Source organism: Notolabrus celidotus, chromosome 14, assembly GCF_009762535.1.
Source record: "Notolabrus celidotus isolate fNotCel1 chromosome 14, fNotCel1.pri, whole genome shotgun sequence".
In the NCBI taxonomy this organism is placed as follows: Eukaryota; Metazoa; Chordata; class Actinopteri; order Labriformes; family Labridae; genus Notolabrus; species Notolabrus celidotus.
This window is the reverse complement of record NC_048285.1, coordinates 12,215,147-12,237,991: the sequence shown is the minus strand read 5'-3', so window position 1 is coordinate 12,237,991 and position 22,845 is coordinate 12,215,147. Positions and strand designations below refer to the sequence as shown.

Genomic DNA, 22,845 nt, shown 5'->3' with positions numbered 1-22,845 from the left:
TGGAAGTGGAGGTGGAAGATGACAGAGGGGAAGTGGGAGAGGAAACAGAGAGGGAAAATAGGAGAAGAGAATGGTGAGCTGAGTGCTATTGATCTCCGCCTGATCTAGGAACAACTTGAAGAATAAATAATAACAGTCATTTAATATGTTTGGTGTGAAAGAAAGATGAGGAAATTGATTGTAGCTTTCACTTAGCCTTGAAAATCGACTGTGCAGAGACCGACAGTCCTTCAAACTGACCGGTAGCTTCAGTAGTTGGTAAATGTAGGTGATGACGCAATGCTACCGTCTGTGCCATATTCATGCAACATTCTGTGTGTGCAATGTGCCTCAACTACCCTGTACACAAGTTGGTGGCTGTGTGTTAGCGGCGCAAGGCAGGATGCCGAGTATCGACTGGTGCTTCTACGTCTGAGTCCTGTCGCCATGGCGATAGGGCAACAGGTTGGTATCCGTGTGTGCATGCAAGAGCGCGAGAGAGAGGCGAGCATGGCTGAAGTGTGTGTGCATGACTCGCTGTGTAGGAGTGAGTGTGTGAGTGAGAGTGAAAATTGGATTAGTTTAGTGACAGCGTGGGAGGGAATGGACGCGTGTGTGTGAGTGTGAGTGTGAGTGTGAGTTTGTGTGTGTGTGTGTGTGTGTGGTGTGTGTGTGTGTGTGTGTGTGTGTGTGTGTGTGTGTGTGTGTGTGTGTGTGTGTACTGCACCTAAGTGTGCTGAATTTGTCCTAGAGAAGTCAGCTTTATAGTGGAGCATGTATAGAAACCCATACATCCCATCACAGCATGATTTATCCAGATATCTGATGATACATGGACACGTTCTTGAAGCGCTTAAATAATAGATTGGGAATTCAGCATGTCGCAGCAGAGAGGATGGATTAACATATGTCTGGCACACGATTCATGTATTATTAAAAAAAACACTACAGAAAATCTCATGACAATGCTAGTGTGCTAACTTAACACACTCTGTGTCTGACCAATAGATTAAACTGGTATTTATAGAAGCCCTGCCATGGTAACTGTAGATGTATTTTTAGTGTCACTCTTTGCAGGTGCACAACCCGTATGTGTGTGTGTGTGTCTCTCTCTCTCTCCGTGTGTGTGTGTGTGTGTGTGTGTGTGTGTGTGTGTGTGTGTGTGTGTGTGTGTGTATGTAGTTCCACACACCAACATGTGGAGGGAATATGTGTGCGCCTGTGTTTTTGTGTTTGTATGTGTTTGTATGAGTGACTGAGTAAGAGTGAACAAGCGAGGGCACAGAAACTCAGCGAAAGGGGAAAAAAAACATGGACGGAGCTTCAAGCATTTGTACTCTTTTTCTATTTCCATGGCAACTTCCTCCATCCCTTTGTTTATTAATGCTTCCTTTTTTAAAAACACACACACCTGTCAGTAGGATTTCACACTAACTTGTTGTCATATTTCTACCCAGAGAGAGAGGAAGTCAGAGAGAGAGAGAGATGGTATAAGAGCAAGAGGAGAAGAAGGAACACAGGAAATCTGTCTCGACTGGTGGAGAAGTGTGGTCTGTAAACCTGCTGACAGACTGACACACGCACCACAACCTGCCAGCGCCCGTCTGCTGCTGTGTGTCGATTTGATGTACCCAGCGGAGGAGAGAGAGTTAGAGAGATAGACGACTGGAAGTAAGAGTGGAAGTGGAGAGGAGTGGAGTGGACACATGCCAGTCTAACCAAACAAATCCTCATGTCTATCCCTTCTCTTCCTTTTCCTGAAGGAGTCGCTCACATCAACATTCACACCTACAGGATGAGCCGAGTTAGACCTTCAGCTAACTTGCAGCAGAGAAGGAGGATTGTTTTAACAAATCCGATCAATCAAACAAATCAGTCATCAGAACGCATTAGCAGTGTGACATTATCAGTGGCTCTGCGGCGCGTCAGTCAGCACGATGTTTTTAATCAAGTTTTCACATGCTGCAGATCTAATCTGACACCGCTGTTGTTGTCAGACAGAAATGAGAAGCCTGCTCCCTATTTGTTTTCTGTGGCTCAGGGCTAATGAAACAGAAGAGCGAGAAGATAAAAGGATTGGTGAGAGAATCATTATCACGAGTGCTTAATGAATCTGGGTATTCCACATTGAGAGAACAGACTCAAAAGTTTCATCAGCATGCTGGTTGCATGCATTCTTGGTCTTCTGTTTATTCTTTAGTATTATTTATTTTATTCTATTTTATTTGATCTTATTCTTATTTATATCTTATTTTATTCCTTCTTCTATTAATACTTTGACCTTCTTACATACTGTTTATAAGAGCTCTGTAATGACCAAATTTCCCTCCCCAGGATAAATAAAGTATTTCTGATTCTGATTCTGAAATTCTTGCATATAGAATATAAAGACTTAATTTAACATGAAAACACCATGTTGGGGTTGCTGGTGGCCTAGCGATCTAAGTGCCCCACATAAAAAGGCTATAGTCCTCGTCGCAGAGGTCGCTGGTTCGACTCCTGCGACCTCTGAGACGAGGACTATAGCCTCTGTATAACCCGTCCACCCAAGCCTGCATAATCTAGGAGTCACATTTCACCAATCTTCATCTTTCGACAGCCACGTTAAACAGCTCACCCGATCATGTTATTTTCATTTAAGAAAGATCAGTAAACTAAGACATGACTGTAATTCTCTTTTTTCATCTCTCAGCGTGTCCGCCCTCAATCGCCTACAGTCAGTACAGAACACAGCAGCCAGAGTACTAACACGGTCAAACGAACTGTCTCACATCACCCCTGTACTTAAATCCCTTCACTGGCTTCCCATCACCTATAGAATCCAGTTCAAAATTCTCACACTTACCTACTGATCCCTACACAGCCAGGCTCCAGAATATTTGTCAGAACTCATTTAATCCTATCATCCACCTCGCCCACTCAGGTCTGACATGTTACCCTTTTTAACTGTTTCACATACACACCTCAGCACTTGTGGTGACAGAGCTTTCAAAGCCATTGCACCTAGACTCTTGAACACTCTACCAATATCCCTACACTCTGCAGTCTTTATTAAAAACCCACTTGTTCAAGCAGGCATTTAGTTGATTTCGCACAACTTTGAATGATTTTAATGAATCATGTAACGACTGTGCTCTTTATGCTGCCTATCAGTTTTGACTTGTTTCTTTTTCTGTATGTCATGTCTTTGTAAAGCACTTTGTGACTTTTGTCTGCAAAAAGCACTATATAAATAAAATGTACTTACTTTACTTGAGTGTGTTTTGGATACATGCACAAGGCTTTGCAGTTGTTCTTTTATGTTTTTAAATTTCATTTTTAGATGTTTTATCATGTCCTGCTTTTTTTTTTCAAATCACACACAAGAAAGATTTACATGTGACTGGATAATAAAATGTTTTTGTTACTCCATACTATATAAATACTATGAGTTTAAAGTGACTGTAATGTGATTCATGGAAGACAACACAAACATAAAAATTCAGAAAAATTTCCCATCAATGGATACACTTGAATAAGAATAAGATATGTGCCTCTCTAACAACCGACAACAGAACCCTTATCTCCCTAAAAGGAGCAACTTTGGGTACAAACAGTTCTGTCCAGCATTGATTCATCTGGACTCCACTCTTCCACTAGATCTACTTTATTTAACCTTCATGAGTTTAAGAAATGTGGAAAAGAGGAAAGCTGAAAGCAGCAGCTTTGAATCTATGAAAATAATAAACCTCATTGGAGCCAAGGGAATGGATCTCCAGAGGAAACCTGAAGTGTGTTTTTGCTTTTGAGGCTTAAATGAGAAAAAGACAAAGAAGAATAAAACATTTCAAATAATCACACAACTTCCTTTTTGCAGATGAATATAATCTATCTGGTAGTTGTTTGTTATATCCACAGGCTTTGAATTCATTGTTTTCTTATATGTCTTTTACGTAGGTATCTTTTGATGAATCCAGCTCTCAGGTTGCCAGCTTGTGAAACACCTTAGACTCAGGGCTTAGATCAGTTATTCTTCTAGCTGGCACTATAAGACACCACCAGGTGGTTATTTATTTAGTATTTACACAAGTTTGGCTCCGCATGGCCCAGCAGTTGCAAGGTTTTGCAGAACTTTCTATTACCTTTGAGGCCATGCGAGAGTAGAGGGCATTCTGATCCTGTGGGGTGCTCATCTTCTCCCTCCTCACCATCTCCTTAAGACCAACATTATCATCATCCTGGAAGTAGCGCACACGCTCGCCGTCCACATGAGTCTCAATCTGAGGAGAGAGGAGGAGACACAGGAAAATGAGCCAAAGAAAGACAGTGAGATGCTGCTTAAAACACCTATTTGAAGACTGTCGGATCAATTTTGAACACAACCTAACAGCCGAGATTTCAGGTAGACGATGAGGTAGAATGGAGAGATAAGCCTGAGGTTCAGAGACTTATTATGAGGGACTGGTCATAAATGACAAGACAAGAAACACAGGACACAGACTTCTTGTTTGTTCTCACTATTCTCAGTAGCCCTGATCTAGCTGCAACAGAGTGGGGGATTCGTTTTATGTGGCGGTTCTCTCATGAAGCTCAAGATTTATGTCAACCATGTGTGTAGCAGTCATTTTAGTGTTTTTAAATTCCTTCGTTAAAAAATGTCCCTCCCTGCTGTCCTGGCATTTGTTTTTCTACAGCCCTACCACCCATCAACCCTCTCTTTACCGCTTTCTTCTTCCGTCGTCCTCCGTGGGGCTCTTGAGGTCCGGACGGGGCATTGACTGGCCAGGCTCGCCCTGATTGGTCAGTTCTGAACAGCAGGACTTCCTGGTCTTCACTCGAGTGACCTGTGACCTAAAAAAAACAACACAAAAAGCACACAAAGGTTATGTGTGTAGCAACAAGGAGGACTTCACAGTGCTGGTGTAATTCAGAGGATGCAACACCTTAGCGTCAGGCACATGCATCAGTGATCAGTACAGTTGAAGAGGGCAAAATTAACACTCAACTTTTGCTATTGTTGTTTTATTTAGAAGGAAAAAGATCATTATTTCTTAAAGGACAGGGTTAAATGTGCTATAGCCTGTTTACAGAGTGAGATATTTATTATAAACATTTATATAAAGACTGTTTTCTACGTATTTTCATCCTTCTGTGTACTTAAGAGAATCTTCCAATAAATGTCCCAAGTTTGTGTTTGTCACGATCAAAAGGTTTGCTTGTTATGGTGTGCTGTTTGTTGTTTTGGAGCGGTTGATTTTTGCTGAAAAGTATAAACACAGCACTTACCCCTCATTAGAGAGGTGCTCTCTTAAAAACTTGGACTTGTCAATCAGATTAGTTACACGCAGAAGAGAAAAACTATCTTTGTGTGAAAGCAGCAAGGGCCTGATTCGTCAGCCTAAAAAAGACTGACGTCTGCCCTGACAAGTAGAGGCAGAAACAAGAACAAGAGGAGAGAGGCAGAGAGGATGACAGTCACAAGAGAATAAAACTGGACTGTCAAGAAGAAAAAAATAGAAGAGAATATTTTCACTGCTTCAGTCAAAAAAGTTGGGCCTTTCGAGGCTCTGAGCGCAGCAGAAACATGAAAGATGAGGCAGACAGCACAAGTCAGGCACAATGAATAGTGAAGAAAAGCCAAAAGTCTGCCATAACAAGACAGACAGGAAGGATCTGGAATGAGTGCAAATCAACAGCACTCTATCTCCAAGAGGGCTGAAGTACCTCTCAGCTGATAAGTGTACTAAAATAAAAGAGTTATGACATTTTCTCAGAAGGATTCTGAGGATTTCACCCTGGTCTTTTAATTTAGAAACGACAGCTTAAGAAGGGTGGGATCTGGCTGAACTTTCAGATGATGATATTAAGATTATTTTAAAAATATGGCCTGCTTTATGAGTGTTTATAAAGTTCCCTTGAGTCACCTCATGCTGCAATCCTCCATTTATGTGTGTGAAGATAAAAGAGGAGGAATAAGCGGCGCTGAAGTGTGTGGTCGCTGCCTTTTATTGTTAATAGCCTGTACGACAGACGCCGACAGGATGTTACATCGAATCTCTGTCTCCCTTTCTTAATGTTTTTTTTCTTATTCCCTCACATAAACACAGGGGCCACACTCTGCATGACCCCTGCTAGGAGCGACATTTGTTTCCCATTAGAGTCTGCGAAAATGCCAAACAGGAGCTGCTCCATACAGACAGCGACATGTGAGAGCCGAGCAGCGAAGACACTTCAAATAAACAAGTTCCTTTTAAAAAGCAGCCACATGTAACTACACAGAGTTTAGCTTCAGCTGTAGATGACTGTATGTGTGTCTTGCCTGAATGTTGAGAGTTGGATGATGCATGCCTTGAGTGTTTAGATTGGTGTTCAGATCATCGGAGAGGAAAGAAGAATCAGTGTTTGTGTGTTGTTGTCACTTTAAGAGCGGTTTGCAAGTCACTGAATCAATCTACTCCCGTGTTTGCATGTGTTTACGTCTGTGTGGGATTTGAGAGTAAGCATGAACAGTGGATATCCAATTTAGGATGATGTGTCTGCACCTGGATTGATGCAATCGCATGTGTAAATCTACAGCATGTTCTTAGCATGGTGTGTTTTAGCAAGTGCTTGGTGTGAACAGATTTTAAATCATGGGGGATTAATTAATAATATGTAGACATCAGCACAGAGGGAAACTGCTCTTAGGAAACTGCGACATGGCGATTTGGAGAGAGAAGAAGTTAGAGCAATGGCGTAGGGCTGGGCGATAATTATCATGATGTTATTTCTCTCAATATTAATATAACAAATGTAGGAATGTAAGAAGTCAGCATGGAACATCCAATCATGTTGCAGGGTAAGAGGTAGGCGGGCTTAAAGATGTTTGGAGCGGAATGTAAACACAGCTGAAACGAGCAACAGCGAAACTGAAGAAAACTCAAAAGCTACCAGGTCAAAGCAGAGTGAAAACATGCTCGACAACAAAGGCCACTAAACTTCATTAGTGAAGATATTTTGGCTATGTACCAAACTACTAAATCCCAGATACAAGCCAACAAACCGTCTGGTTTCTTCAACTTCCACCCCGGAGAAAAAAAATCTACCTTTACCTGATGTGAAAAAAGGATTTGATATTTATTGTGAAAATGATCACTAGCGACTGATTTGAAAAATGTTAGCGCGATAACATCATTTTCAAGATCGCCCAGCTCTACAATGGAGGGAAATAAGTTTCCAAATGACTTTCATGTTTCTGAACCCATCTGATCATTACTTCCTTTTAGCAGGAAAACATGAGGCTACTCTCGGTCTCGCACCACTGTTTGTTGCAAAAAGTAATGTACAACTAAGGCTGTCTAACACAGTGTTTTTCAAAGTAGGTGTCCCCGTCCCTCAGAGAATTACTTGAGGCCCCTAAGAGGAGGGCGGCCACTTGGAAGGAGGGGGGATATGGAACAAAAATAATACAGCATGAATAAAAGACTGTTTACAAAAGAAGGCATTAAATGAAATGAATGTATAGCGAGTTAATTGTCAGTAAAATAAGGACATATATTAGGAAGTTGTTTGTTGAATTTTTCATAATTGCAACCATAATGTGTAAGGAATTCAGGAAATGTTGCACCAGGGAGTCCCTGCTAGAAGCGAATACTACTTGGTGGTCCATGGCATGGCAAAGTTTGGAAATCCCGTGTCCAACATATCTAACCAGCAAAAAAATCCACATTTCTAAAAGTCGTTATTTAAATTATGAGTTAAAAAATTATCTGGGAGACATTTTTATGAGGACGCAGTTCAAAGTGCTTTAAATTACATTACGTTTGTTATATTGAGAAGTGTTTTAGTAACTTGGTAATCCTCTTAGACAATGACAGTGTGACAGCTTCAGATAACATCTACACACCTGCTTTGGTTTAGCTGCTTCTTGTTGCGTCTGTCTGGCGTCGTGGATCTCTTTGGCTTTCTGTGCAGCTTCCAACTGGGATTTCAGCTTCTCAACCATCGCCTGAAACACACAGACACACACAACCACACACACTGTACATGTTAACTTTTCCATAGAAGATATTTGTATTACTCTGGACCTTCAGATTTACAGACACATTATACATTCATCATAAATCAGATAATATTAAATAACTAAAATGGGAACCTGTCCATGGCAGATTTTATTCGTCATGTTGAACAACTTACATAAAGCCTTGAAAATAGCCCATAAGATATATTAGAGTGGTGCGGATGTTGCCAGAAAAAGTAGCAGATACTGCAGAATGTAAATGTTTTAAAGGGCAGCATGTTTATATACTGCTGAATATTCTTTTCTTTAATGCTAAGTTTTTTTCTCTGAGGCAGAGCAGCGTAGAACTAAACACTACACATGACTAAGCGCGCACAGACACACTACAACCTCTTGAGCCACACTGCCAAGGCAGATATTGATATCTTTATATACGAGCCATAAAAGTTAAGTGCATGACTGTTAAAAGCACTTAATACAAACACATACACACAAAGTGGTTTGGGAATATCTAATTGCTTTGTCGTGTAGGGAGATGCTGGAGGTCAGCTTGATAGCTTGATAACACTTCACATCATGGGTGTGAGTGTGTCCATGCAGTGTGTGTTTGTGTGTGTTAAACGGGCAATTCTTTGACATGCTCTATAAAAGATCCCTATAGATCTCTGAGCGTTGACACATGAAGACAGAGAGGGGGGTTGAGTGGACAGATCAATGAATGCTTAACAGATTTCCTCATGTGCAATTAAATCTACGCACAAATCAACCTCTACAAATGTGTTGTTGAAGAAAAAGAGCTGAGACTTTCACATCATTTTCAGATGTTGGAATGAAAGACCTCTTTAAAATGAATAGCTCTAAACTGAGTTCTTTATTTTTCAATTCAATTCAAATCAAGCTGCTGTATCGGCAGAAATAGTAGCAACTGTTGTTGCCAAAGCAAAGCAATCAGAAACAATCCCACATTCATTATCTTGACCACTTATCCCAGCTGACTGAGGTTGACAACTTTAAACATTTCCCCACCTTTGACACCTGACCACGTACACATGTTAGTTTTTCTCAATAAGAACGAGTGGACAGAAACATAGACACTGTGAGTCTGAAGTACTTTTTGGTTCAGTTCTCTTTTTGCAGCAAAACCATAATTAGTAGTCTGAGCCGTCACTTAATGAGACTATATGTCTGCTGAGAGTATTTTTTATGAGCCCGATCGTTGATATTCAGCGTGTTCAACATGTTGTACCCGTATTCAATACTGTCCACTATATGCATTTTGTTGCTGTGGAAAATATGATTTTGGGGAAAAACAATGTATTTGCATTGTTTTTGAGATAAGAAAACTCAATGTTTTTTTATTGATTAACTTATATTGATCGTTAACATCCGAGATCCAAAGATCAATCACGGAGAATACTTAAAATTTATATCCCTACTGGTGAGCATGTTTTTTGGACTGTGGGAGAAAGCTGGAGTACCCGGAGAGAACCCACACATGCACAGGGAGAACATGCAAACTACGGGACTGGGGATTTGAACCAGGAACCTTTGCTGTGAGGCAACAGCACTACGCACTTCACCAACGTGCAGCCATCAGTAACAATATAACACAAAATATTTGGAGCAGTGAAATGCTGCAATCACACACCAATATTAAACCACTTCAAGGTGCAGGTATGTGTAGGTACAAAGGCGTAGTTATTGTGGAACTTCATTGCAGTGTGTAAAGCCCCGTTTCCACCAAGCGTTTCAGTACAGTATGCATTTTGTGGCGTGTCCATTGACTAAAACCGGGATAGGTCCCCAAATTATCGAGCCTTACCATCCCACTTTTTGGTACCCTTCTGTTGGGGTGTCAGATATACTGATCCGACCCCAGAAGGTGGAGCTAGAAACACTGCAGTCCGTTGATTGGTTGACAGAATCGTCACTTCCTGTGACGATTACCGACAGCGGTAATAAAGAACAACACATAACCCCGCCATGTTTAAATCTCCAGTGGACTTCGGGAAGATAACTTTTTTTGTTTGGAAAATGGCGTCAAGAAACAGCTTTCCATGGTCGGCAGCGGAGGTGCAGATACACGTCACCCACCAAGTGACGCCCCGTTGGCTGTGGAAACGCAAACAGGATCAGGCGTTACCGATCCGTACCAAACTGGACTGATCCATACCAGACCGCTTGGTGGAAACGAGCCATAAGAGACTACTTTTTAACCAGCAGGAGCTTACGATGGCACTGAAATGTGAAGCTAAAGAAGCCAAACTGAAGTGTCCACAGCAACTAATAACTACTCTTACCCCATACAATAGCAATACAGTAAAAAGTGAAATTATAAGACTCTTAGACAAGCTACTAAAATGTGGGATTTATGTCATGACAAGTTAAACATGTTTAGCTTTAGTGAAAGAAAAAGCTTCAGAGATAAGAATGTTCAACTCCCTGGACTAATTGTGTCTCAGTGAAACTTCCCAAAGTGGAGGCTGACATATTCTCTGATTTTAAAAACAGACAACACTCTTCCAAAAACAGTTGATTTTCAGCACATTTGGTAGTTTCCTGGTCACAGTGCATGTATCTTAACATAATGGTTCTCACCGTGTTCCCCATGATCTCTGCCTTCACCAGTTTTGCTCCCAGTTTGTTCATCTCCTCCTTCGACAGCAGAGGAACCTCCTCCTCTTCTTCCTCACTTTCACTCTCACTCCTTGGTAAAAATGAAGATAAAGGCAGAGGAGTTAACCCTTTAACCACAAAATGTATCTTAAACATAATGCACAGTGAGATCCACATCCTAATCTATTGCAAAACAAACACCCGATCTTTAAATGTCCCTTTCTTTTCCTGCCGAGTTCCCCCATAATTCACTCCTAACAACAGGACTGAATGACTTACTTTTGTCCCCCAAATAATAACCCTCTAATGGGAAACTTATCTGTGACGTTCTTCATTTAAACATTTAGTTGTTATCTTCTGCGCCCTCACGCTGTTTATCCGTCATGATTCATTTGAGCCTTTCTGCACCCCACCCAAGATCATTACAGCCTCTCCATGGAGGATCTGAGCTGCAGCCTGGGAAGCATCGTTCTAGGCTATTACACTCCTCATAGTCTCATTTCATTCTGCTGCCACACTGCAGGCTCATTTCATGCTGCAGGGGTTCTGGGTGCTGGTTCAACCCAAACAACTTAGTCTAATGAGGCAAAGCACACAGCAACCAAGAAGGCTTTACGAAGATGTGATGCTGTGACATCTGGCCTAAAAGGGTGCTGTATATTGGACTGCCATGAAAGCAAAAAATAACATACAGTAAGCTTGTGATGCAATCATCTGACAAAGTTAGAAGAGTTTCTGTGCCATAAGCTGTTTTTGCAGAGTAATGAGACACAATGAGCACACTGTTATGTGTTGCAGACACAGATGGAGAGAATACCAAGAGGAGGCTTTGATATTTTTTTAAGTGTCCATATTAACATGACCGGACACAGATTAATACACTTATGCTGTTTTTGTTGAAGTACCATTATTGTGATCAAACTTCTGATCATTTCTTTATCATTTCAAACACAAACAACTGCAGTATTCAATCATTATGGGAGCAGCGGTCAACATTTTAGGGCAACAAATGTAGAGCAAACAACCTTGATGTCATCACCGCAGCTTTATCGCCCTGCAGACTTGAGTCTTGAGGAGCTGTTGCAGTTTTCCCAGGATCCCTCTCTTTCTCCTGCTGTTGTTTCTCTGAGCTGTCCAGTTCCCGAGGAGGATTGCTGTTCTTTTTCCAGGCTTGGGTGATGGAATTACGTGGAACATGTTCTTCTTCATCATCATCCAAGCTTGGTTTCAGGAACCCTGTGGATGGCCTTGCTGCAGGGGGACGACGATGCACTGAAGCTGCAAGGAAAAGAAATCGTAAAGACGTCTTGTACTTTGGTACATGTATGTAGCTTGATGAAGAAGGTTTTGTTTCCTGAGTTGTGACAGATGTTGTCACGTAACTAGAACAAGGCTTTAACATAAACCCACCTTCAGCACTGTCATCATCTTCTGAGGGTTTGAGAAGCTGCTTTTTAGTGAGGAAGAGTGTTGACTCCATTTTTGCTCGGACGGTGGTGATGATGATGATGATGATGATGTTGCAACAGGTCTCTCTCTTTCTCTATACCTTTCACTTTCTCTATCCTCTCTCTATCTCTATTCCTATCTCTGTCTCTTTCATCATCTCTGTCTCTCCCTCTATTTCTGTGTCTTTCCCCATCTTGATCTTTCCCCTCGTCTCTCCCTCGATACCCTCCTCTTTCCCTCTCCCTCTCCCTCTCTTCCCCTCTCCCACCATGGTATCTCTCTCTGTCTGCTGGTGATGAATCTCTTTCCCTTCCAGTTTTTCTCCACCACTCCCTCTCTTCTCCATCTCCCTCTTTTCTCCTCCTCCTCCACTCCCCCTCTGGTCCCTCAAACTCTTTTCTCCTCCATCTCTCTCTGTCCTCATTCTCTCCTCTCCTCCACCCCCCTCTCGCTGTTCTCTCTCCTCCTCGTCCTCCTCCTCGTCCTCCTCCTCTCTTTTCTCCATACACAGCTTTTTCTGCATCAGCAAGTCTTTTTTGAAACTCTTCCATTGACTGTAAAAGGAGAAATGGAAAGAAAGATCAGATTACTGGAACACTTTCTCAGGTTTTGCAGATAACAAAGACTGTGTTGTTATTTTAAATCTGTTTAAAGGGTTCTCAAATTTCAGATAAATGATCAAATCAGCAGATAATCTTCACTGCAACTGCCAGCATTAACATGACGTCAACACAAATCTTGTACTTTCACAAAACTGATAAATACAAAAAGCCATGGGACCAAAAAGAGCACACAGAGGCACACACAATACAGTTAATATAGAGCTAAAAATACCAAAACACTAACAGACATTAGTGGTGTGGGATATAGGTTGTCTAAGATAATACCTTAATTGTTGCTAAATGACAACATCGAATATGTCACACATTTCAGAGAAAAAACTATCAAAACATGCATTGAGAGTCCTCACATATTAAATGAATATGTTCAAGCCTAATTTGAAAGACTGCTACACACATGCTCATTGAGAACACATGCAGTGGTCACACATAACAACAAGCTAAGCTAGCGTAGCTGCCTGCCTGGCTGAAGTTAGAAATGATCGAACAAATGGCACCAGGAGAGGAAATACAAACACCACCAGCTTCGGAATTGAGGTCGTTAGATTGAATTGCTAGATGTGAATCATCCTCACTCACATCTGAATCGCACTGCTTTTTCATACTGTGAATGTTTGTTATTAACCTGGTGCAATTTTATCTGTGCAATAACTTACCCCACTATCTATTCATCAGATAGAAGTGTACATAGTGCGTATATATCTGTAATATTTGCCACATTTTATTTTATTCTATTTTTATTTTATTCTATTCTATATTATTATATTCTTTTCTATTCCATTCTATTCTATTCTATTCTATTTTATCTTATTTTATCCTATTCTATTTTATTCTATTTTATTTTATTCTATTCTACAGTCATGGCCAAAAGTTTTGAGAATGACACAAATATTAAATTTTCACAAAGTCTGCTGCTTCAGGGTTTTTAGGTGTTTTTGTCAGATGTTTCTATGGTATAATGAAATACAATTAGAAGCATTTCATAAGTATCAAAAGCTTTTATTGAGAATTACACAGAATTCATGCAATAAGTCAATATTTGCAGTGTTGACCCTTCTTTTTCAAGACCTCTGCAATTCTCCATGGCATGCTGTCAATCAACTTCTGGACCAAATCCTGACTGATGGCAGTCAATTCTTGCATAATCAATGCTTGGAGTTTGTCAGAATTTGTGGGTTTTTGATTGTCCACCCGCCTCTTGAGGATTGACCACAAGATCTCAATGGGATTAAGATCTGGGGAGTTTCCTGGCCAAGGGCCCAAAATCTTAATGTTTTGTTCCCCGAGCCATTTTGTTATGACTTTTGCTTTATGGCAAGGTGCTCCATCATGCTGGAAAAGGCATTCTTCATCACCAAACTGCCCTTGGATGGTTGGGAGAAGTTGCTCTCGGAGGACGTTCTGGTACCATTCTTTATTCATGGCTGTGTTTTTAGGCAAGATTGTGAGAGAGCCCACTCCCTTGACCGAAAAGCAACCCCACACATGAATGGTCTCAGGATGCTTCACTGTTGGCAAGAAACAGGACTGATGGTAGCGCTCACCTCGTCTTCTCCGAACAAGCCTTCCTCCAGATGCCCCAAACAATCGGAAAGGGGATTCATCAGAGAAAATGACTTTACCCCAGTCCTCAGCAGTCCAGTCCCTGTACCTTCTGCAGAATATCAGTCTGTCCCTGATGTTTTTACTGGAGAGAAGTGGCTTCTTTGCTGCCCTCCTTGACACCAGGCCTTCCTCCAAAAGTCTTGGCCTCACTGTGCATGCAGATGCACTCACACCTGCCTGCTGCCGTTCCTGAGCAAGCTCTGCACAGGTGGTGGCCCGATCCCGCAGCTGTAACACCTTCAGGAGACGGTCCTGGCGCTTGCTGGACTTTCTTGGGCGCCCTGGAGCCTGTTTGGCAACAATTGAACCTCTCTCCTTGAAGTTCTTGATAATTGGATAGACGGTTGACTGAGGTGCAATCTTACTCGCTGCTATAAACTTCCCTGTTAGGCCCTTTTTGTGCAATGCAATGATGGCTGCACGTGTTTCCTTGCAGGTAACCATGGCTAACAGATGAGCAACAATGGTGTCATGCACCATCTTCCTTTTAAAGTGTCCAGTCACTCAATCATGACAGATTGATCGCCAGCCTTGTCCTCATCAACACCCACACCTGTGTTAATGTGTGTGACACCTGTGTGTCATTGAAATTATGTTTGCTGGTCCTTTTGTGGCAGGGCTGAAATGCAGTGGAAATGTGTTTTTGGTGATAAAGTTCATTTTCAAGGCAAAGAGGGACTTTGCAATTAATTGCAGTTGAGCTGATCACTCCTCATAACATTCTGGAGTATATGCAAATTGCCATTATAAAAACTGAAACAGCAGACTTTGTGAAAATTAATAGTTGTGTCATTCTCAAAACTTTTGGCCATGGCTGTATATTATTCTATTTTTATTTTTTTTTATTTTATTCTATTTTATTCTATTTTATTCTATTTTATTCTATTTTATTCTATTCTATTCTATTCTACTCTATTTTACCCTTACCCTTATCATTATTATTATTATCATTATTATTATTATTATTATTATTATATTTTTAACTTTGTAAGTACATATTTGTATTCCCCTGTCCCTTGTTGTAAGCTGCTGTAAGGAAAGAATTTCCCTCAATGGGGGATCAATAAAGTATATCTTATACAGGGTTCCCACTCTTTTCCAGAGATCATTTTCCAGGACATTTCCAGGACATTTTCATTGATGATCAAGCTGGTATGACAGTCTAAATTTAGTTCCTAATTTAGTTTCTAAACAGACTAATATGTTCCTCTCAGTGGAGGTCTACATTGAAAGACGTGCATCCTATGGCGATCAATGAAATCATCTCTTACATACTTAAAAATTATGGCAAATTGATAATAGAATAATGCAACCACAGATGTACAGCACTTCACTTTATTAGTGCAACCAAGTAACAATGATGGGCAACATCTCAGCTTTCTCTTTTCTCAAAAAATATAAAATGAGCTAAGAAAAAAACAAAAGAGCCAGCAAAGGAATCAGGAAGCTGCCTCACTGAAATAATTCAATAATAATAATAATGGTCAGAGGATCAGTGCATTAATGACCTAAATAGAACTTAATGACAAAAATGGCCACAAATGTTTCTCAACTCAAACTCAAAAAATACCTGCTTAATCATGATATTCATCCTGCTAAGTGGTCGATAAATAAAAAAACTTGACATTTGCTTTGTTTTATGAGTTACGGTAAACTCTGCAAAAATTGCACCGGTGTAAAGACGCACTCTGTATTTGAAGATCTCTCAGAGATTTAAAAAAATGTAGACTGTCTTCCTGCGTGGCGATGTCTATTATGATCAGCGATGTCTACAACGTGGAGTTTCTGTGCAGCTGTGTCGCTCTTTTTGTTCCGTTTGTTTTCACTATCGGGAGTTTGCACTCCTACTAGCTAGAGCAGGGGTTCTCAAACTTTTTGGAGCCAGGGACCCCTTACAGGTGAGAAAATTGTCCAAGGCCCCCTCATAATTGTAACACAGATTAAGCACATTAGTGATGTGTCATGATGAAAAGCTCCCAGTTCCCAGTTTTTTCCTTTCGCTGCTTAGCTCTCATAGTGTTCAGCCCCAGCTCTGCTCAGAGCAGAACTTTGTTTTGATTGGTCAGCATGGCGGCCATGCGGCCAATCATGAGGATATAGGATATAGGTGCTGGAGGGGAGGCTGTTTATCCTGGCTACATCTGTTCCTTCAGAGAGAGTCTTCTTGAAGACCGGGCAAATACTCATCGAGATGAGAAATTGGATCAGCCCATCCAAGCGGAGGCATCTGATTATTCTCAATGCCAACCTGAGGACATTAATAATGTTTGCTCCAGTTTGGTTCTGATTCTGTTTGCTTGAGTTTGGTTCTGGTTCTGGTTCTGTTTGCTCGAGTTTGGTTCTGGTTCTGTTTGCTTGAGTTTGTTTCTGGTTCTGTTTGGTACGGTTCTGGTTCCGTTCTGGTTCGGTTCTGTTCTGGTTCGATTCTGGTTCGGTTCTGGTATGGTTCTGGTACAGTTCCGGTTCGGTTCTGGTTCGGTTCGGTACGGTTCTGGTTCGGTTCTGGTACGGTTCTAGTACGGTTCCGGTTCGGTTCTGGTTCGGTTCTGGTACGGTTCCGGTTCGGTTCTGGTTCGGTTCTGGTACGGTTCTAGTACGGTTCCGGTTTGGTTCCGGTTCGGTTCTGGTTCGGTTCTGGTACAGTTCCGGTTCGGTTCCGGTTCGGTTCTGGTTCGGTTCTGGTACGGTTCAGTTCTGGTATGGTTCTGGTACGGTTCTGGTTCGATTCCAGTTCGGTTCTGGTTCTGTTCTGGTTCGGTTCTGTTCTGGTTCGGTTCTGGTACAGTTCTGGTACGGTTCCAGTTCGGTTCTGGTTCGGTTCTGTTTCGATTCCGTTTCGGTTCTGTTACGGTTCTGGTTCGGGTCTAGTTCGGTTCTGGTTGGGTTTGCTTGAGTTTGGTTCTGTTCTGTTTGCTTAAATTTAGTTCTGGTTCTAACCCTAATCCTAACCCTAACCCTAATCACAACCCTAACCCTAATCACAACCCTAACCCAACCCTAATCCTAACCCTAACCCTAACCCTAACCCTAATCACAACCCTGATCATAACCCTAATCACAACCCTAACCCTAACCCAACCCTAAACCTAACCCTAATCACAACCCTAACCCTAATCACAACCCTAACCCAACCCTAATCCTAACCCTAACCCTAACCCTAATCACAACCCTAACCCTAACCCAACCCTAATCACAACCCTAACCCTAATCACAACCCTAACCCTAATCACAACCCTAACCCTAATCACAACCCTAACCCAACCCTAATCCTAACCCTAACCCTAACCCTAATCACAACCCTAACCCTAATCACAACCCTAACCCTAATCACAACCCTAACCCTAATCACAACCCTAACCCAACCCTAATAACAACCCTAACCCTAATCACAACCCTAACCCTGATCATAACCCTAACCCTAACCCTAATCACAACCCTAACCCTAATCACAACCCTAACCCTAATCACAACCCTAACCCTAACCCAACCCTAATCCTAACCCTAACCCTAATCACAACCATAATCCTAACCCTAACCCTAATCACAACCCTAACCCTAATCGCAACCCTAACCCTAATCACAACCCTAACCCTAACCCTAATCACAACCCTAACCCTAACCCAACCCTAATCACAACCCTAACCCTAACCCTAATCACAACCCTTACCCTAATCACAACCCTAACCCTAATCACAACCCTAACCCTAATCCTAATCACAACCCTAACCCTAATCACAACCCTAACCCTAATCACAACCCCAACCCTAATCACAACCCTAACCCTAACCCTAATCACAACCCTAACCCTAATCACAACCCTAACCTTGATCATAACCCTAACCCTAATCACAACCCTAACCCTAATCACAACCCTAACCCTAACCCAACCCTAATCCTAACCCTAACCCTAATCACAACCCTAATCCTAACCCTAACCACAACCCTAACCCTAATCACAACCCTAACCCTAATCACAACCCTAACCCTAATCACAACCCTAACCCTGATCATAACCCTAATCACAACCCTAACCCTAATCACAACCCTAACCCTAACCCAACCCTAATCCTAACCCTAACCACAACCCTAATCCTAACCCTAACCCTAATCACAACCCTAACCCTAATCACAACCCTAAACCTAACCCTAATCACAACCCTAACCCTAATCACAACCCTAACCCTAACCCAACCCTAATCACAACCCTAACCCTAACCCTAATCACAACCCTAACCCTAACCCTAATCACAACCCTAACCCTAATCACAACCCTAACCCTGATCATAACCCTAACCCTAATCACAACCCTAACCCTAATCACAACCCTAACCCAACCCTAATCCTAACCCTAACCCTAATCACAACCCTAATCCTAACCCTAACCCTAATCACAACCCAAACCCTAACCCTAATCACAACCCTAACCCTAATCACAACCCTAACCCTAACCCTAATCACAACCCTAACCCTAATCACAACCCTAACCCTAATCACAACCCTTACCCTAACCCTAATCACAACCCTAACCCTAACCCAACCCTAATCACAACCCTAACCCTAATCACAACCCTAACCCTAATACTAACCCTAATCACAACCCTAACCCTAATCACAACCCTAACCCTAATCACAACCTTAACCCTAATCACAACCCTAACCCTAATCACAACCCTAACCCTAATCACAACCCTAACCCTAATCACAACCCTAACCCTAAACCTAATCACAACCCTAACCCTAATCATAACCCTAACCCTGATCACAACCCTAACCCTAATCATAACCCTGATCACAACCCTAACCCTAATCATAACCCTAACACTAAATCATAACCCTAACCCTAATCACAACCCTAACCCTAATCACAACCCTAACCCTACCCCTAATCACAACCCTAACCCTAATCACAACCCTAACCCTAATCATAACCCTAACCCAACCCTAATCACAACCCTAACCCTAATCACAACCCTAACCCTAACCCTAATCACAACCCTAACCCTAATCCTAACCCTAACCCTAATCATAACCCTAACCCTAATCACAACCCTAACCCTAATCACAACCCTAACCCTAACCCTAATCACAACCCTAACCCTAATCACAACCCTAACCCTAATCATAACCCTAACCCAACCCTAATCACAACCCTAACCCTAATCACAACCCTAACCCTAACCCAACCCTAATCACAACCCTAACCCTAACCCTAATCACAATCCTAACCCTTATCATAACCGTAACCCAACCCTAATCACAACCTTAACCCTAATCACAACCCTAACCCTAACCCTAATCACAACCCTAACCCTAACCCTAATCACAACCCTAACCCTAATCATAACCGTAACCCAACCCTAATCACAACCTTAACCCTAATCACAACCCTAACCCTAACCCTAATCACAACCCTAACCCTAACCCAACCCTAATCACAACCCTAACCCTAACCCAACCCTTATCACAACCCTAACCCTGACCCTAATCATAACCCTCAACCTAGGATCAGGGTGAGAATGGGCAATTATAAGGCTTCTCATAAAAACACCGTACGTAAAAGGGTTTTCAACACACAAACCATTATTTTTTGCAAAGTTAAGGTAAAATATACGGCTACAAAAGATCCTAAATTAAGAGCTGTTCGGGAGTCGATAGAGCCGGCTCTTCTTTGGGAGCCGAGTTAAAAGGGCCGGCTCTCTGAAAAGAGCCGAACTTCCCATCACTAAAGCACATGCTTACTACCATTTGCACTCTTAGTTGTCCTTGGAACTATTTGTATTGTAAAACGTATCAATGTAAATACTTCAGACCTGTACCATAGAGAAAAACAGATAACACTTCAATTTGAATCAAGTAAATACAACTTGTACACTTTAAAACAGAGGGTCATTTCATTCCTTGTGGACTCAACATGACAGCATTTATACTTTACAAGTAATTGATCTTAAACGCTTTCAGAAAATTAACAGTAGCAAGACTCACATATCCCTTCGAGCCACCAAATGGTATCATAACAATGGTGTATTTGCTGTTTTGTAATGACACAGCACAATTTTATAATTTATTAGAAATGTATTCAAATTATTTCACGGATCCCCACGCTATGGTTCGCGGACCCCCAGGGGTCCCAGGACCCCGACTTTGAGAACAACTGAGCTAGAGTACGGTAAATGAGCTCTCAGCCTGCAGAGAAAGTTGTGAGGCACAGGCCGCCAAGCTCTCTGCCCGACTCCGCTGGTCACACTATAACTTAAATATAAGACTCTTTGAATCAAAAGAGCACTCTACAAGGTTAATGTACCATAAAACATAAACAATACACCCCCGTTTTCTGTGAATGCATGATTATGAAGAGAAGGAGAAAAGATGTGAAAAAAGTTGCAGTGTCGCTGTCTTTTCCAGCACAGTGTGCACTCAACTTTCAATGAACGGGGATGTGTTTTGTTAATCGGGTCAGGTCGCACACAGCCATGTTGGAATCATTTTCCAGGACTATATGTGATTTTCCAGGACATTTTATTTTTTCTCCCATTTTCCAGGTGTTTTCCAGTACTGGAAAACTGGTCAACTGTTTTCCAGGTTTTCCAGGTTTTCCAGGACGCGTGGGAACCCTGCTTATATCTTATCTTATCTTATTCACATGGAGGGGGTTTGGGTTCACAAAGACAGATGTTGAACCAATCTGCAGACTACGTTGGAAAGTAGTTGTCGTTAAAGAAAGCTGTCTGCGAAATTACCCACCGCACAGGATATGGAGAATATGAAAAGCTTTGGTAGTCGGGTCAACCAGCTATGGTACTAGCAAAACCACTCGGTGCTGGCCCAAAGAGGATAATAAAGTTGAAAAAATGTCAGCACTCGCAAATAAGTTGACAAACTTTTAATATGAATAATCTGTCAGCATCTAAACTCTTGTTCAACTATACACATTTTTTAAATCTTTGTTTTAGCTTACTTTTACATGAAAAGATTATTTATTGAAGAAATTACCGCTTCAGAAGCTTCTTTAGCTGCAAACTCAGTACTGAACACTTCTCAGTATTCGCACAGCCCAACAAAAAGCTTATTTTCCTGAAACATAAATATTGTTACGTAACAATCTAATACATGCACCTTATTCGATTTCACCAAAAGCATTGTTTTTGTCTTGCTCAATAATGTCCTTATTAATAGGTATATTAACAGGGTAAGTATTGGCAGATATGGAAACTCAGCCAATATATCCAGTGTTTCCTGCAGAATGACACGGTGCCTGGAGCTGGGAGGCGGGGTTTGAAAATCAAAGTAAATTTGCTAAACTTATTTTTTTCAATTGTTTTATCCCTCACACACACACGCACGCACGCACCCACGCACACACACACGCACCACACCTGCAGCTTTCTGTATGTTTGAGGCTTGTTTTATGATCTTATGATTTTACGATGATCCAAAACTAAGACAGTACAGAATGATATCAACTATATTCAGCTGCAAATAACGTTTGAAACAGTGATATGAGAGATTCATATTTAACATGAGATGAGCACATCAATCAGAGCATCAACAGAGGGGTGTACTGAAGGAACCCTCTCACTCTGATCACCTGCAGCAGAGCACTTCTCTCTTTCGTGGAGCAGAGCATGTATAAAGCACTGCAGGTTATAAGACGCAAGGGGCAGAGAGTGATGAGAGATCGTCTAGATCATCGTTAGTGATGACCTTATATAGATTAAAAAAGGAACTTATGAAAAGGGTTTGGGTGGCGTGCCCAGGTCTAGTCTATGCATGGGAAAGACTGATATTGGTGCATCACTAAACAGTGTATGAGATATCTCTGCTAAACTTGATGAAATATAAATGTGGTGCAATGCTGAGGCTGGCTGATATCTGACACATAAAAAGGTTCACACACACACACACTGACACACACACACACACACGCGCACACACGCACACACGCACACACACACACACACACACACACACACACACACACACAGACACGCACACGCGCACACGCACGCGCACACCGGCACAGTTTTTATGCTGTCAACTGGAGGCACAAACGCTGACACTGTCGAAAGCAACTTAACTGGGAACATTTGGCAGTGTGTGTATGTCTGTTTGCTGTTTGTGTAACGTCAGCACAAGATAGAATAATTAATGAATTGAGTAAATAACAAGGTTTCTAGACACAAAGTTCTCTCGTGGTAGAGAGCATGTACGTGTGTTTGAACCCACAAACTGACTTCAGAGATCCTCACTCACCCCATATCTCTCGGCCACCACATCGTTGATGCTACGATGCTCCCTTTCAGCCTGCTCCTGCATCCTCTGGTAGTTCTTCCTCAGCCAGCTCAGACCTCCATCGTTCACAAGGGAGACAGCTGAGACAGAGAGAGAGAAAGTCAGCTTTTCTTATATCAATCAAGTCTAAGATCTTCCATACAGTTTGCCTCTTAACTAAAAGCACAAATAGAAGTAGGGTGAATGAAATGCCACTGTACAAGGAAGCTGAATGTTTCCTCTTGATATGGAGTGAACCCAGATGACAAGTAAAGGGTTAAAAGACAACAGAGTTAAGTAATGTTGCATAACTGAGAGACAGGATATGAG

General features: G+C 41.7%; 1 protein-coding gene across 1 annotated transcript in view; it reads right to left on the bottom strand.

The window, feature by feature from the left end:
- cwf19l2 (CWF19 like cell cycle control factor 2) overlaps nucleotides 1-22,845 on the bottom strand; it is a 32,002-nt gene that overhangs the window by 1,965 nt on the left and 7,192 nt on the right. Inside the window, 9 exon segments of the mRNA XM_034701838.1 lie at nucleotides 4,101-4,238; nucleotides 4,681-4,809; nucleotides 7,844-7,945; nucleotides 10,556-10,664; nucleotides 11,599-11,851; nucleotides 11,984-12,031; nucleotides 12,034-12,142; nucleotides 12,145-12,576; nucleotides 22,498-22,616. Coding sequence (XP_034557729.1) covers nucleotides 4,101-4,238; nucleotides 4,681-4,809; nucleotides 7,844-7,945; nucleotides 10,556-10,664; nucleotides 11,599-11,851; nucleotides 11,984-12,031; nucleotides 12,034-12,142; nucleotides 12,145-12,576; nucleotides 22,498-22,616 — 1,439 coding nt within the window.